The sequence below is a fragment of the Sarcophilus harrisii genome, chromosome 5, assembly GCF_902635505.1.
Source record: "Sarcophilus harrisii chromosome 5, mSarHar1.11, whole genome shotgun sequence".
Lineage (NCBI taxonomy): Eukaryota > Metazoa > Chordata > Mammalia > Dasyuromorphia > Dasyuridae > Sarcophilus > Sarcophilus harrisii.
The window spans coordinates 39743742-39761606 of record NC_045430.1 but is presented as its reverse complement, the minus strand read 5'-3'; the positions used below and the strand labels follow the sequence as shown (position 1 = coordinate 39761606).

General features: G+C 33.4%; 2 protein-coding genes across 2 annotated transcripts in view; one reads left to right on the top strand and one right to left on the bottom strand.

Moving 5' to 3' along the window:
• The window catches only part of C5H12orf29 (chromosome 5 C12orf29 homolog), a 29195-nt gene extending 13878 nt beyond the window's left edge, over nt 1-15317 (top strand). Inside the window, exons 6-7 of the mRNA XM_023504328.2 lie at nt 11797-11966; nt 12789-15317. Of these exons, the coding sequence (XP_023360096.1) occupies nt 11797-11966; nt 12789-12983 (365 nt within the window). The 3' untranslated portion in view covers nt 12984-15317. The remainder of the gene's footprint in view (nt 1-11796; nt 11967-12788) is intronic.
• Nucleotides 13329-17865, bottom strand: part of CEP290 (centrosomal protein 290) — a 122641-nt gene continuing 118104 nt past the window's right edge. Inside the window, 3 exon segments of the mRNA XM_031940152.1 lie at nt 13329-13813; nt 14536-14600; nt 17317-17488. Of these exon segments, the coding sequence (XP_031796012.1) occupies nt 13610-13813; nt 14536-14600; nt 17317-17488 (441 nt within the window). The 3' untranslated portion in view covers nt 13329-13609.

Here is a 17865-nt window from a genome sequence, read left to right as displayed (position 1 = left end):
GTCATGCCCTGATCAGTGGGCATATGTTTTGTTTCTAGTAATACCAACAACATGGCTGGTATAAATTTTTAAGTATATGAAGCCTTTCTCTCTTTGCTTTGTAATCAAATACTTATTATATATCTAACAACAGTAGGATCTTTGGATTGTAGAATGTGAATGTGTCTTGACCTTAGGCAAGACACTCTACTTTCTAGACTCCCAGTTTTCTAATCTATAAAATGAAGATGTTGGGAAAATGGTATCTGAGCTCCTTCCTGACTTTAGATCTATGATCCTATAAAAACAGATGTTTCTAAGAATGATGTAGCAGAAAATGGGGAGGATTGCGTAAGACCTACAAAGACATTAAAGATACAGATGATTAGAAAAAAAGTGAGCTTTTGAAAGTGATGCTTTAAAAGTTTTTGGGGGGGATTTTTTAATTTTTTAATTAGTTTTTTTTTTATTTTCAAAATATATGCATGGATAATTTTCAACATTTACCTTTGCAAGAACTTAAATTCCAAATTTTTTCCTCCCTTCACCCATCCCCCTACTCTAGATGGCAGGTAATCCAATATATGTCAAACATGTGCAATTCTTCTTTACATATTTCCACATTATCATGTTATACAAGAAAAATCAGATCAAAAAGAAAAACAAATGAGAAAGAAAACACAATGCAAGCAAACAACAGCAAAAAAAAAAAAAAAAAAAAGGAAAAATACTAAATTGTAATCCATACTTGGTTCCCACAGTCCTCTCTCTGGGTGTAAATAACTCTCATCATCACAAGACCACTGGAACTGGTCTGAATCACCTCATTATTGATGAGAGCCATGTCCATCAGAATTGGTCATCATATATTGCTGTTGCTGTGTATAATTGTTCTGTTAATTCTAATCACTTCAGTTAGCATCAATTAATGTGTCTCTCCATGCTTCTCTGAAATCCTGCTGATATTTCTAACAGAACAATAATATTCCATAACATTCATATATCATATAATTCTCCAACTGATGGGCATCCACTCAATTTCCAGTTTCTTGCCACTACAAAAGGGCTGCCCCAAACATTTTTGCATATGTGGGTTGCTTTCCTTCTTTTACAGTCTCTTTGGAATAAAAGCCCCGTAGATAAAAGGGTATGCTCATTTTGATAGCTTTTTTTTTTTTCTTTTTTTTTTTTTATAGTAACTTTTTATTGACAGAATCCATGCCAGGGTAATTTTTTTTACAACATTATCCCTTGCACTCACTTCTGTTCCGATTTTCCTCCACCCTCCACCCTCCCTAGATGGCAAGCAGTCCTATATATGTTGAATATTTCCTAGTATATCCTAGATACAATGTATGTGCAGATCCAAACAGTTTTCTTGTTGCACAGAATTGGATTCAGAAGGTAAGTAACCCGGAAGAAAACAAAAATGCAAACAGTTTACATTCATTTCCCAGTGTTTTTTCTTTGGGTGCTAGCTTCTGTCCATCATTGATCAATTGAAACTGAATTAGGTCTCTTCGTCAAGAAATCCACTTCCATCAGATTACATCTTCATACAGTATCATTGTTGACGTATATAATGATCTCTTGGTTCTGCTCATTTCACTCAGCATCAGTTCATGTAATTCTCTCCAAACTTCTCTGTATCATCTTGCTAGTCATTTCTTACAAAACAACAATATTCCATAACATTCATATACTACAATTTACAACCATTCTCAATTGATGGGCATCCACTCAGTTTCAGCTTCTAGCCACTACAAACAGGGCTGCCACAAACATTTTGGCACATACTGGTCCCTTTCCCTTCTTTAGTATCTCCTTGGGGTATAAGCCCAGTGGAAACACTGCTGGGTCAAAGGGTATGCACAGTTTGATAACTTTTTGGGCATAATTCCAGATTGCTCTCCAGAATGGTTGGATTCGTTCACAGCTCCACCAACAATGTATCAGTGTCCCAGTTTTCCCGCATCCCCTCCAACACTCATCATTAGTTTTTCTTGTCATCTTAGCCAATCTGACAGGTGTGTAGTGGTATCTCAGAGTTGTTTTAATTTGCATTTCTCTGATTAATAATGATTTGGAACACTTTCATATGAGTGGTAATGATTTCAATTTCATCATCTGAAAATTGTCTGCTCATAATATCACTTTTTATGTTTAAATCATGAACCCATTTTAACCTTATCTTGGTATAACGGTGTTAGGTGTGGGTCAATGCCTAGTTTCTGCCATACTAATTTCCAATTTTCTCAGCAATTTTTGTCAAATAGTGAGTTGTTATCCCAAAAGCGGGGGTCTTTGGGTTTTTTGGTCAAACACTAGATTACTATAGTAATTGACTACTTAGTCTTGTAAACTTAACCTATTCCACTGATCGACTACTCTGTTTCTTACCCAGTACCAAATGGTTTTAATGACTGCTGCTTTATAATATAGTTTTAGGTCTAGTATAGCTAGACTACCTTCATGGTGCATTTCTTTTCATTAATTCCCTTCAACCCTTGATCTTTTGTTCTTCCAAATGAACTTTGTTAATTATTTTTTCTAACTCTGTAAAATAATTTCTTGAGAGTTTGATTGGTATGATACTGAATAAGTAGATTAATTTAGGTAATATTATCATTTTTATTAATTTAGCTTGGCTTACACATGAGCACTTGATATTTTTCCAATTGATTAGATCTAACTTTATGTATTAAGTGTTTTGTAATTGTGTTCATATAGTTTTTTTGCTTTGGCAGGTAGACGCGCCCAAAATTTTATTTTTTTTATATTTTATATTAATTTTATATTATCTATGGTTATTTTAAATATAATTTTTTGTATCTCTTGCTGCTGGGCTTTGTTGGTAATATATAAAAATGCTGATGATTTTTCTGTGGATTTATTTTTTATCCTGCAATTTTGCTGAAGTTGTGAATTGTTTCTAGTAGTTTTTTAGTTAATTCTCTAGGATTCTCTTAAGGTATGATACCATCATATCATCTGCAGATCATTTGGTTTCCTTATTACCTACTCTTAATTCCCTTAATCTCTTTTTCTTCTCTTATTACCAAAGCTAACATTTCTAATACAGTATTGAATAGTAGTGATGATAGTGGTGAAACCTTGTTTCACGAACCCTGATCTTATTGAGTATGGTTCTAGTTTATTCCCATTACATATGATATTTGCTGATGGTTTTAAATAGATGCTACTGATTATTTTAAGAAAAACTCTATTCCTATATACTCTAGTGTTTTTAATAGCAATAGATGTTGGATTTTGTTAAATGCTTTTCCTGCATCTGTTGAAATAATCATATAATTTTTATTAGCTTGCTTATTGATAAAGCAAATTTTGCTGATAGTTTTCCTAATATTGAACCAGCCCTCCATTTCTGGTATAAATCCCACTTGGTCATACATAGTGTATTATCCTGGGGATGACTTTCTGTAATCTTTTAACTAATATTGTATTTAAGATTTTTACATCAACATACATCAGGGAAATTGGTCTATAATTTTCTTTCTCTTTTTTGACCCTATCTAGTTTAGGTATCAGCACCACGTCTGTGTCATAAAAAGAATTTGGTAGGACTCCTTCTTTCCAAAATTTTCCAGAGTTTGCATAATATTGGAATTAATTGTTCTTAAAATGTTTGGTAGAATTCACATGTAAATCCATCTAGCTCTGCCATACTAATTTCCAGTTATCCCAACAGTTTTTGTCAAATAATGAGTTCTTATCCCAAAAGTGAAGATCTTTGGGTTTGTCAAACACTAAATTGCTGTAGTTGACTATTCTGTCTTGTGAACCTAACCTGTTCCACTGATCAACTAATCTATTTCTTAGCCAATACCAAATGGTTTTGGTGACTGCTGCTTTATAATATAGTTTTAGATCAGGTACAGCTAGGCCACCTTCATTTGATTTTTTTCATTAATTCTTTTTAGATTCTTGACCTTTTATTATTCCATATGAATTTTGTTGTTATTTTTCTAGATCATTAAAATATTTTCTTGGAAGTCTGATTGGTATAGCACTAAATAAATGAATTAGTTTAGGGAGTATTGTCATCTTTATTATATTAAAACGACCTATCAGGATCACTTCATATTTTCAATTGTTTAAGTCTGACTTTATTTGTGTGGAAGTTTTTTGTAATTTTGCTCATATAATTTCTGACTTTCCTTTGGTAGATAGATTCCCAAATATTTTATGCTGCCGACAGTTATTCTGAATGGAATTTTTCTTTGTATCTCTTGCTGTTGGATTTTGTTGGTGATATATAAAAATTCTGAGGATTTATGGGCATTTATTTTATAACCTGCATCTTTGCTAAAGTTATGGATTATTTCTAAGAGCTTTCTCAGATGAATCTCTAGGGTTCTCTAAGTATACCATCATATCATCTGCAAGAGTAATAGTTTGGTTTCCTCACTGCCTATTCTGATTCCTTTAATCTCTTTCTCAATTCTTATTGCAAGGCTAGTGTTTCTAATACAATATTGAATAATAATGGTGACAGTGGGCACCTTTCTTCCTCAGATCTTAACTGGGAAAGATTCAGTTTTCCCATTGCATATTGCTTACTGATAGTTTAAATATATGCTCCTGACTATTTTAAGAAAAAGTCCATTTATTCCTATACTCTCAAGTGTTTTTATTAGGAATGGATGTTTATCAAATGCTTTTCTGCATCTATTGAGGATGATCATATAGTTTTTTTAGTTTGCTTATTGATATAGTCAATTATGCTAATAGTTTTCTAATATTGAACCAGCCTGCATTCCTGGTATAAATCCTACTTGATCATAGTGTGTTATCCTGGGGATGATTTTCTGTAATCTTTTGCTAATATTTTATTTAAGATTTTAGCATCGATATTCATTAGGAGATTGGTCTATAATTTTCTTTCTCTGTTTTCAGCCTACCTGGTTTAGGTATCAGTACCATGTCTGTGTCGTAAAAGGAGTTTGGTAAGGCTCCTTCAGTCCCTATTTTTCAAATAGTTTATATAGCATTAGGGTTAATTGTTCTTTAAATGTTTGGTAGAATTCACATGTAAATCCATCTGGTCCTGGGATTTTTTCTTAGGGTTAATAGCTTTTCTTCTTTTTCTAAGATGGGATTATTTAGGATATTTACTTCTTCCTCTGTTAATCTGGGCAAGCTATATTTTGAAGGTATTCTTCCATTTCATTTAAGTTGTCAGATTATTGCCATAAAAGTTGGGCAAAGTAATTCCTAATTATTGCTCTAATTTCCTCTTCATTAGTGGTGAGTTCTCCTTTTCATTTTAAGACTAACAATTTGAGTTTTCCTCTTTCCTTTTTTTAATCAGATTTACTAAAGGGTTTGTCTATTTTGTTGGTTTTCATAGCACCAACTCTTAATTTTATTAATTAATTCAATAGTTTTTACTTTCAATTTTGATTGATCTCTCCTTTTATTTTTAGAATTTCAAGTTTAGTGTTTGACTGGGGTTTTAATTTGTTTCCTTTTCTAGCATTTTTTAGTTACAAGCCAATTCATTGACCTTCTCTTTCTCTACTTTATGCAAGTAAGCATCTAGAGATATAAATTTCCTCTTATTACCGCTTTGGCTGCATCCACACATTTTGATATGATGTCTCATTATTGTCATTTCTTGGGTGAAGTTATTAATTATGTCTATGATTTGCTGTTTCACCCAATCATTCTTTAAGTATGAGATTATTTAGTTTCCAATTATTTTTTGGTCTACTTTCCCCTGGCTTTTTGTTGGAGTGTAATTTTTATTGCATCATGGTCTGAAAAGGATGCATTCACTATTTCTGCTTACTGCATTTGAGTTTGAGGTTTTATGTCTAATATGGTCTATTTTTGTATAGGTTCCATGAACTGCTGAAAAGAAAGTGTACTCCTTTCTTGTCTCCATTTCATTTCTCCACAGATCTATCATATCTAACTTTTCTAGTATTCTATTTACCTCTTTGAGTTCTTTCTTATTTATTTTGTGGTTTGATTTATCTAATTCTGAGAGTGCACGGTGGAGATCTCCCACTATTATAGTTTTGTTGTCTATTTCTTCTTGCAGCTCTCTTAATTTCTCTTAAGAATTTAGATGCTACATCACTTGGTGCATATATGTTTAATACTGATATTGCTTCATTATTTATGCTACCCTTTAGCAAGACTTCCTTATCTCTTTTAATTAGATCAGTTTTTGTTTTTGCTTGATCTGAGATCAGGATGGCTACCCCTGCTTTTTTTACTTCACCTGAGTATAGTAGATTTTGCTCCATCCTTTTACCTTTATTCTGCATGTATCTCCTGCTTCAGGTGTGTTTCCTGTAAACAACATATTGTAGGATTCTGGCTTTTAATCCATTCTGCTAATTGCTTCCCTCTTTATGGGGAGTTTACCCCGTTCACATTTATGGTTAAAATTACCAATTCTGTATTACTTGCCATCTTGTTAACCCCTATTTATGCTTTTCTCCCTTCTTTCCCCTACCCCCTTCCAGTATTAAACTTGTGGCACCACTTGCTTCTCACAGCCCCTCCCTTTTAGGATCCTTCCCCCCACCTTAGAGTTCCTCCCCTATCTTACTCTTTTCCCTCTCAGTTTCTGTATTCCCTTCTGGCTTAGCTTATTTTCACTTTTCCCTTCTCACTTTTCAATGAGATGGGAGAAGCTTCACCATATATTGAATATGTCTAACATTTTTTCTCTTAAAGTCAATTCTTATGGCAGTAAAATACCCACTATATTCATCCCCTCCATTCTTTCTCTCAGATATAATAGGTTTCCTTTGCCTCTTTGTGAGATATAATAGTACCCCCACTTTAACCTTTTTCTGATACAATGTCCTTTCCACCTCTAATTTCTAGAACAAGGTATACATGTATTTTTTATACATCTTTACAGCAGAAATAATAGTTCCCAAGATGTCTTTTTACCTTTTTAGGTTTTTCTTGAGTTCTATATTTGCAGATCAAACTTCTTGTTAGAGTTCTGGTTTTCACCAAAAATAGGTGAAATTCACTTATTTCGTTGAATGACCATCTTCTTCCCTGGAAAAGATGCTCATTCTGGCTGGATAAGTTATTTTTAGTTTGCATACCGAGTTCCTATGGCCTTCCGAGATATCATATTCAGACCCTTGATCTTTTAATGTGGATGCTGCTAGATCTTGGGTGATCCTTATTGTGGCTCCTTTATATTTGAATTGGTTTTCTAGCCGCTTGGGTATTTTTTCCTTTGTTTGAGGGTTCTGGCATTTGGCCACTTATTTCTTAGTGTTTTGATTTTAGGATCCCTCTCAGTGGGTGATGATGAATCCTTTCAATGTCTATTTTACCCTCTGTTTATGACTTCTGGGCAGTTCTCTTTGATAATTTCCTGGAAAATGGTGTCAGGCTCTTTTTTCATCGTATTTTTTCTGGGGTCAGTGATTCTCAGATTGTCTCTCCTAGACCTGTTTTCAAGGTCTGTTGTTTTCCCAGAAGGTATTTCACATTTTTCTCCATTGTTTGGTTTTTTTGGTCTTGCTTGATTGATTCTTCTTGTCTCCTTGAGCCATTCAATTCCATTTGTTCTATTCTTATTTTCAATGAAGTGTTTTTCTTCACTCACTTTTTTTATATCTTTTCTAATTGTCAATTTGTTCTATGGAATGTTTTCCATTTCCCCATTTTATTCTTTAGTAGGCTATTTTTCTGTTTCCAGTTCACTAATCCTATTTTCAAGGATTTGTTTTCTTTATCCACTCTGTCTTTAAATGGTGGAATGAGCTTCTCAGTCTCTCTTGCCAAGCCTCGCTCTCCTTTCCATTTTCTTCTAGCTCTCTTGTGAGAGCCTTTTAATTTTTCTATAGAGATTCATCTGTGTGAGGAACAGATGATCTCCTCTAATGAGGATTCACCTGAAGATAATCTGTTTTAGTCTCCTCAGGGTTTAGAGTCTGTTCTCTGTCTGTATAAAAGCTGTCAATCGTTAAAGTCCTTTTTAACTTTTTGCTCATTTTGTCAGAGAAAGATTAGGGACAAACTAGCAAAGAAAAAAGGAGAAAAAACCCAAAATGGAATCTGCTTTTTTTGGGGAGGGCTGGGTGCGTTCCAGGCTTCCTCTACAGACTGCGGGGCAGGGGCAGCAGCGAGGCACTATAGCAGGACTGTGTTGGCCTGCACTCTGAGACTCTGAGGCGTGCTGAGGGCAGCTGTGGGGAGGGGTGGCGGTCTCAAGGAACTCCAGCTGTTTGAGGGTTGTATTCTTCACCCCAGGTGTTTTAGCTTCTCTGCTGGGCTACTGACTTGCTGCCAGGGCAAGTATCCAATCCTGTAGTGAAGCTCTCCCCGCAGAGACAGCTGAGATCACACCCCAACCCCCTCCGGTCTGCTCGGCTGTGAGCTTCCTGCCCGAACTCTCACTGCTGTTGCCTCAGCCTGTGCCAGATCTAAAACTGTCCCGCCCTCAAGCAAAAACAGACCTTTCCTGGCAAATCTCAAGGATGTCTTCTCTTGGTAACTGATTGTGGGTTTTTTGTTTTTTTTTTTTCAGTCAGGCATTAATTCAGAGGCTTGTAATGAGATGGATTCACATGTAAATCCATCTAGCTCTGGAGATCTTCTCTTAGGGAGTTGATTAATAGTTCAATTTCTTTTTCTAAAATGGGACTAATTAAGTAGTTTATTTCCTCCTCTGTCAAACTGGGCAAGCTATATTTTTCTAAGTATTCTTCCACTTCACTTACATTTTCATATTTATTAACATACAATTTGACAAAATAGCTCCTCATTATTGCTCTTAATTTCCTTGTCATTGGTGAAGTTTACCCTTTTCATTTTTGATGCTAATAATTTGGTTTTCTTCTTTCCTTTTTCTGATCAAATTAACTAAAAGGTTTGTTTTGCAGGTTTTTTTCATAAAACCAGCTCTTAGTTTTATTAGTTCAATAGTTTTTTTTTTTTTTTAACTTTCTATTTTCTCCCCTTTTATTTTCAGAATTTATGTTTGGTATTTAATTGAGGGTTTTTACTTTGTTCTTTTTTTAGCTTTTTTAGTTGCATGCCCAATTCATTGATCTTCTCTTTCTCTATTTTATGCAAGTAAACATCTAGAAATATTAAATTTCCCCTAAATGGCTGCATCCCATAAATTTTGGTATATTGTCTCATTATTGTCATTTTCTTGGGTGAAATTATTGTGTCTATTTGTTGTTTCACCCACTCATTCTTTAGGATCAGATTACTTAGTTTCCAATTAATTTTTGCTTCTTTTTTCCCTGGCCCTTTATTATATCTATCAAAATATAGTGTAACAGCATACACAAAAAGCAATACAACAAAAATAGAGAACATTAAGTCTAACAAATAATAAATTTACATGAATATTTTAAACAAAAAGAGTAACAGAATGAATAAGAAAACAAAACCCAAGAAACTTCTGTGTATAAGAAACAGCTAATTTACGAGCATCTAAAATAGGGGATGAAAGTGAGAGGCTATATTCCCTCAGAAAGCCCGAGTTGCAATCATACTAATAGAAGCAAAATAAGCACAGCATTAAAACAGAACTAGAAAATATATTTAAAGGAACCCTCAGGTTATTTATCTTAACTAGGTGCATGTAACATGTTATTTAATATACATACATATTCTAAGTATACATACCTAATGATATGGCAAATTCATAAAGGTAAAATTAGGTGAGTTACAAAAAATTGGTAAAAACAATGCTGTGAAACTTTGTTTCTTTTTTAGAAATGGACAGATATAACAAAGAATTTAAAGGAATATAGAACTGAACAGTATGTTGGAGTAAAATACCAGAGTTGAAGTTTATGGCGGCATCTGAGTGGGAACATTAAAGAATATATACATAATAAGTTTAAAAATACTGTGTAAGGACTAGTCATCACTATTCTGCTACAGCAGAGCAAGAAACAAAACAAAAACCAACCTAAGTAGGAGTGGTGTTTGATCCAGAGAGCTTAGTCAGTTAACTCAAGGTTTTTTTAGGTTCCTTTCTTGTATGTCTTCTCTATGACTTTGAAGGTTTTGATGTATATTCAAGGAAAATCTTCTGTTTGTGTTTTCTGTGGCAAGTAGTCTGTGAAGTGTTCTACTGGTTAGAATTTCCTGGATTCCCAGGAGATCAGGGCATCATGGGCACCCTGGGGAAACAGCCACTGATGAGGTAGTGTTATCCTTGTGATTTAGTTGTTTTTGATTTGATACTTGTTTCCTTCACTAGGTTTGGTCCTTGGTCAGTCAACAGTAACTAAATATTCTAATATTGATTTTGCCTAATTCATATTCCCCGGCTACTAGTGCCCCTCCTACTAAAAGTGCATCTTATATTTGTTTATACCTTATATGTATCTCTCCATACAGAATATAATCTTCTCATGGGCATGGCCTGTTTATTTGTCTTTTTTATCCTTAGCATCTAATACACAGCAGCTGTCACCCAATCTGTTATTTGATAAAATATCTATTCATTGATCTATAGATGCTTTTCTAGAGTTAATTACTACAAGAATGTATCCCATTTTAAAATAGATTATTTATAGATTAAAAATCTTCTAAAATTATGACATCATTAACATTTCTTTCCACCAAAAATGCATAATTTCAGTATTATTGGTGATCTAAATGGGGATGTTTTCTGTCTTAGGTATAAAATAAGATTTATCTTCATCAGTTTACTATGCATTTTGGATCCATTTGATTGTAATTAAATTGTTCCTGGTGCACTTAAATTAGGTATGAATTTAAAATTAAGATGTGTTTATCAACTATTGAATATAAATTGGTTACTGAACATAATTATTTGTTGTTCAGTCATGTTGACTCTTTGGGACCTCATTTTACAGATGAGAAACCAAGGCAAGTAGGATTCAGTGACTTGCCTAGAGTCACACAGCTGGTGTCTGAGGCCATTTTTGAACTCAGAAAATTGAATCTTACTGGCTTCAAACCTGGAACTTTATCCACAGCACCTCCTAGTTGCCTGGTGAACATTATGGGGGCAGAGGATGAGAGGTATCTAAAAGAAAAGGGGAAAAGCCCTTGTCCTAGACAGACTTTTCAGTCTAGTTGTAGAGACAGAACTCCATAGGTTGAATAACTTAAGTCTTAATGGTCTGTTATGCTTAAAATGATAGAATTTGGACAATTCTGTAAGAGGGGGATACTTATATAATTTATAGTGATATCTCCTCCATCTAAAAGACTTATCAGGGGTGAGAGAGAAAAAAATGAAAGGGGAAATGAATTGAAAAGCAAAGTGAAGCCTGGGTCAGGGAATGATTTTGATATATTCTGTATTTAGTTGACTAAAGATTGTCACAAAATTCAATAAGATGTGATTTCTACTCTCAGATTTATAATTTAATAGGGAATGGATTTGGAGATAGAATCAATAGAATCTTTAAATTGGAAGACAACTGAGAAGTCAATCTAAATATGAATGCTCCATATGATATTTTATGGTTCCTTAATTAAACATCAACTGATAGGGGAATCGTTACTTTAGCATGTAACTACTTCAATTTTTTTGATGGTTCTAATTTTAGGGAAGATTTTTTTGAGTTGATCCATAATTTACTTCCCTACAACTTCCAACTGGTCCTTATTTTGTCTTTTGGGACCAGCCAGATACATTTGAAGACAGGAGTAACAATGAAATTCTAGCAAAGAGTGTTCTTTGAGAAATTACTTCTGTTCATATAAGCTGACTCGTCTTCTTCCTAGCTATTTTAAAAAGTTTGTGTGGGTATGTGGAATTGTCTACAAATTAATGTATATAATTAACACCATAGGTTAATTTTTGTCTTTCAGGATTAGGAAGCAAAAAGCATCCAATACATTTTCTTGTACCACATGGAGCATTTCAAATAAAAAACCAACCTACACTGAAGCATGAAGACCTTTTGTCTTGGTTTGAAGGTTGTAGAGAAGGAAAAATTGAAGGAATAGTTTGGCATTGCAATGATGGCTGTTTAATCAAGGTAATTATATAAAAACAGCTTGTCTAAACTTCCTCACAATAAGAAACAGAAATATCCCAGAATACTGTTTTTTGTTTTATTTTCTCCTTTACTTAAAGAAATGAAAAGCACCCTGCTTCCAGTTCAAATAAAAATAATTTCTTCTACTGCTGTATTTGCCAAAGGTTTTGGGGATTGGGTTTTGGTGGGACTAATTTAATTCAGCAGTAATGCAGCATCTGACAATTGGAAGATTGATCTTGAACCAGGTTCAAATTTTATAAATTGTTTACTTTAAAAAAAAAAAAATCACAATTATCAGAGTTTATGATATGTGGTATCCAAATTTAGTTTTCTCTGAAGGATCTGTGTACACAGGCACTGACAGGCAAGGAAAATGCTACTTATTGGAACGGGCCTTCCATGGAGCCCAAATCTCCCCCATGCTAGACTTTATTTTCACTGTACTCTCCAAGCAATATATCGGATCTTTATTGCATTTCTACCACCTTTGGGACCCTGAGCCTTCTTATCTGCACCCTCACTCCCACAAGTTGCCCACCCCTTTTCTTCCCTCCTTTGCCAGAATTCTTCCCCTTAGGCATTGCACTGTTTGTCTGTTTGCCTTCTTTAGATTAAGATTAGTTCCACCAAACTCCTGAAAGTTTACTTGGTATTGAGATTTTCGAATCAAGGATGACATTGAAGGCCATGACAAATCTTTTAGGAATTTTCCCCCTGACCACATTCATTTCTTCTAGCACTCTAGTCTGAGTTACTTTTATTCTGAATTTAGTATTTATGGGCAAATGCTGATAATCTTTTTTTTTTTTTTCTTAATAGGTTCATCGTCATCATCTTGGTTTACGGTGGCCCATTCCAGAAACTTACATGAATTCACGACCAGTTGTTATTAATATGAACATGAACAAATTTGACTGTGCTTTTGATTCCAAGAGTTTGTTTAATCATTTTTCAAAGTTAGATAATCAAAAATTTGGCAGACTCAAAGATATAAAACTGGATGTAGGTATTTGAGGTGAAAATGCAATTGAAAACCAGCTTTTATTATCTTTATTACTTTTGAATATTGAGTCTTTTGCCTGGTTGAAAAGTGAAATATCTCACACATTAAAATGTTAACTATATGCTAGTGTTAATTAAAAGTTAATTTAGGGGCAGACTTTTTTTTTTTTTTAAACTTTCTTTAAAGTATAAATCTTGAAGCCTGACAGTAAAACATAAAACTTTCTTTCTTGAAGTATAAATCTTGATGCTTGACATAGTAAAACATAATTGGTGCATATTTGCATGAAAGGTTTATAAGGACAACAGTTTTATATTTTTTTTTCCTTCTTCAAACAAAGACTATATTAGACCAAATATTTTTGTATCATTTATTTTCAAAGTTTCATGATCTTTTCTGTAGTAGCACATTACTTTGGGAACCAAGTTAAAAAAACTAACAACCTCATTTAAGAAGCATTATAGTATTTAAATTGCCTATGTATATCCCCTTTTAGGGGTCAGCTCAACATTTAATGTATTACAAGAACATTATGACAGCTTTGGAAACTCAAAAAAATAAGGATATTTCATATAAATACATTGCTTTCAATTACTATTTACAACTTCTATAAAAAATAGTTCGCTAAGTTATTATGCTATTTTTCAGCTTCCAGATGTTCAAAAACATTAGCAGCACTCTCCAATTCAATATGGAACTGTTCACAAAGTTGTTTCAATTTCTCTTCCAAGATGATATTTTTTTTAACTTCTTCTTTATAATTGTACTTCAGGTCTTCAATTTCTTCAAAAAATGAGGGATCCAAGTTCTTCAGTTCTTTTTTAAGCTTTTTGTTTTCTGCCTAATAGGAACAAGTTACATTAAAATGTAGAGGAATAAAATATAGGAACTATTTAAGATTTGAACTAAATAAACTAAAGATGAAAGGTAGAACAAAGTGGTATAATTTATAAATTGCTAATGATATAAAAAGACATTTGTGAAGGTATACATTTTTCCTCCATAAGCTTTTCTCAAATGCAAGTTTCTAACAAAAACCCATGAAATTTATTATCTACTGTATAAATTACGTTCCAAATCTTACATTTAAAATTTAAATAGTTATCAATTTAAGCATTAAGACAATTCAAAATGGAAAAAAAAATGTGGGGATGCCCATTACAACATTCCAACTGCAAGGAAGAATTAAGAATTCACTTTAAATGTTTTCTTTGCCCTCAAATTAAATAGCTATCTTGGCTACTAATACAAATAACTTATACATGCAACATATACTTAGGTAGTACAAAAGAAGGTAAAATAAGGTTAACTTCATCTCAGTGGCTTTCCTATGAAGAATTTAGTTTTGGTCATTTGCCAATTAATATAAGAGTATTAACCAATAAACATTTTCATGACTGGATAAAAATATTTCCTTAACATTTTTCTTCAGATCTTTTGTTTTTATAAATGTTCACTATCAAAATAAGGATCATGAAAAAATAACAGCTGGCTTAACATGAATGTTAAGAGTATCAAATGTAATTCTGAAATTTTTTTTTTTAGAAAAATTGACTAAATTACCTTCAACTTTTCCTTTTCTGGATCTAAAATTGGAGATGCCTGTGAAGGCTTTATTTTTTCAAAATCTGTTCAAAGAAAGGACAATGTTAGGTACAAAAAAATACAATGCTGGGATGCTAATTTACATGATGTAACCATTCATTCTACTCAAACTTAATATATAGAATTTCAAAAGTGATACAATGGAAAAATTTTTTTTACAGTGTCTTAGGCCTTCAACGTAACTTTCTGGCCACATTTCATCCTATATAGGTATTAAAAGTGTGACTACTGGATGCTCATTAGATGCAGATAACCATGGGAAGCCAAATTTTGAGAATTTTGTGTATTCCTAGACACAGGGGAGAAATTCTTAACAACTGAGGAATATAGTAGCAGTTTTGCTTTTTGTAATAATATCTTATGATTTCATTGTTCTAGGAACTTCACTGAGGAAACTACCTCATAGTAGGGACTCAGTGGAAGTCCCATTCAAGATCTACAGCATAATTTCACCCCCCTTCCTCCCCAATTCCTCTCTTCCCCTTCTTCCCCACCACCCAATCCCTAACTCCTTGAAGAGAAAAGAAGGATACCAGAGACACATAGCTGTATGGTGATCAAAAAGCCTAAAGAGCCTTTTATAAAAACCTAGCTCACAAATTTAAGAAAACCAACAAGTTCAGGAATGATTTAGATGTGAAATAAAACTGAAAATAAATTAGGAATAAGAGGTCAGGAACCAGATGCTTTTGATGCTGAATTAAAAAAAAAAACAAAAAAAAAAACTTAGCAAATCCTAGGTTCTGAAGTAGCTCTAAAAAAAAGAGAACTGCTTTTGACCACAAAGATAACAGAAAATAAACATTTACTTTGGCTCCTATAACTGAATGTTTAAGACATCACATACAGAGATAATTATAGGTCTCCAAATGCTAAAAATATCAAACACTGAATAACATATTGCATTATTAATATATGAAAACCACCTAGAAAACAATATATCCAGTCACCTCTTTAGAAAAACCCCTTTACAGAAAAGCCCCACTTAAAATTTCAAAACATGAACTAGGCAAGTTTGACAATTACAAGAGAATGCCTGTTTTAAAACCAAAAAGTCTTTAAACACAAAGGAATACCTATTATAACTAAGGTTACTCATCAATTATAATGAACATAAAAATGTCTTGAAGCTCAAGTGTAACCCAAAAAAATCTTGCAAGATAGCCTAATTGGCAATGAAAAAAGGCAGACCATCACATCAAGGAGAACTCTTTGAAGTATTGCTTATTAAAAAAAGAAACCAGAAGTGAGCAACTGATACAAGTAACCACATGAAAGGCAAACACAATTGTCAAGAAAAACTATTTGAAATGTTAAAAATGAACTGTGAGTGGTAAAAGAAAAGAATGAGAAAAAAATGACTTGGAGAAAAAGAAACTTGAACAGTAAAGGGAAAGGAAAAACTGAATAACCTATGAGTTTCGATACTTTATAAGTATTTTTAGTATGACAGGGATAATAAAGTAGAATTGCAAACGGGGTAGAGGGAAATTTGAGACTGACCCTCATTTGTGGAGATGAGAAGTGACAGTGATTATCAAACAGAATATGGGCTGTGGGAGAACAAGATAAAATCAGTAGAGGCTGATGACTGGAATGGCTATGGCTACTTATAAAGACTTCACTGAAGAGAGACTGAGGGCTTTGGATATGGAATATTGCCGCCATTGTCTCACAGGATCAGCATGGTCTTGCTGAACCACTTTTTTCTCTCTTAAAACATTTGTCACAAAGGATAGATTTCTGGGCACAGAAGGATATAATCAGAAAGGACTAATGTAACAAAAAAGGAAATTGTGAGTAAAATTTTTAAGAATATAAAAAGAATAAGATGATAGAAAAAAAGCCAGAGAAAACCAGAAATAATTAGGTAATAAATGAGATTCTCACCTCAATCTGTCAATAGGTTTCATACTTTACTGAAAATGCATTTCAGTTATCAGAAAATGGAAGAAAAACTACAAAAATATGTATTTTTTTCCTTATGAGACTGGGAAAAAGAAAAACTAGTAACAGATAAAAGCAGATTCCACAGAACATCCCTCAGCATATGACAAGTTATCTAAGTCAAAGGATCTTAATCATAATTTGATACAAATTTTTAATGAAATTTAAGTTTAATACTGGTGTCTAAAACCACAGAAGCATTATTAACTCATGACTTTTTCAAAAATTCACAACAAGGTAGTAAGCAAAATGAAGTAAAATAAGGAGGCAAATTTAATCTCACAGGGACCAAAAACTTGGTAAGATGAGACATGTGATTGTGCCTTGCTTCAAAATGCTTGTCATATGTCTTGAAATAAGAGTAATGAGAGGTTCAAAGGCTGGTAAGAGCATATCTGACTAAAGAACGCAAGAGGAAGTAAATGACTTATAAATATATTATAAATTATACATTATAAATCATACATTATAAATATTATAAATTATAATTTACATTTTAAACACATGTACTTCAAGTACATGTTTTTAGGAGCCACAATCCTAGAAAGGAGTCAGTACAACATCCTCATACACCATATATCCACATACACCAATGGACACACAATACACCAAATGGTGTCAAGAGCCTAATGATACAAGTGGGGCAATTTGATTTTAGAATGAAAAAGGCCCATGACTGGCTCATGGCTTTAGAGAGGGAAACCAATGGAGCAGAATTCAGAGTGCCTTCATAAAAGTAAACTAAAACAAGTCTAATACTCAGCAATAATATATTCAGCATACATTCATTACCAGAAACAATATTTTCCCCTTCAATTTCCTCTTGACTAGTTCCTGCTCGATGAACTAATTTGATCTTTGTCTTCTCTACATCAGTGGTTAACCTGAAACACAAGAAGGATGATATAGGAAAAATTAATAGAAAAACATGCAGAGGAGTTCTTATAATACTTAGGGTACTGTTCTAATACTTAAAATAATTTTAGATGTAAGCAGGAATATAGAGTATGCAGGACTATGCATAGGATCTAGTAGCAAAAGGCTGTTGTTCAGTTGTTTTCAGTCGTCCTAACTCAGGATCCCATTTGGAATTTGGCAAAGATACTGGAGTGGTTTTTCATTTCATGGAAACAAAACAGGCAAACAGGGTTAAATAACTTGTCCAGATTCATACAGCTAATAAGTATCCAAGGCCAGATGTGTACTCAGCATTTTATATACTGCACCACCCAGCTGCCCAAAGGTAGCAAAAGGACTTAAGACCCATTATTTATAAAGTATATCACGGAGCCAAAACTGGTGAAAGTCAGAGTAGGTTGCAAAGAGGAAGCAAAAGATGAT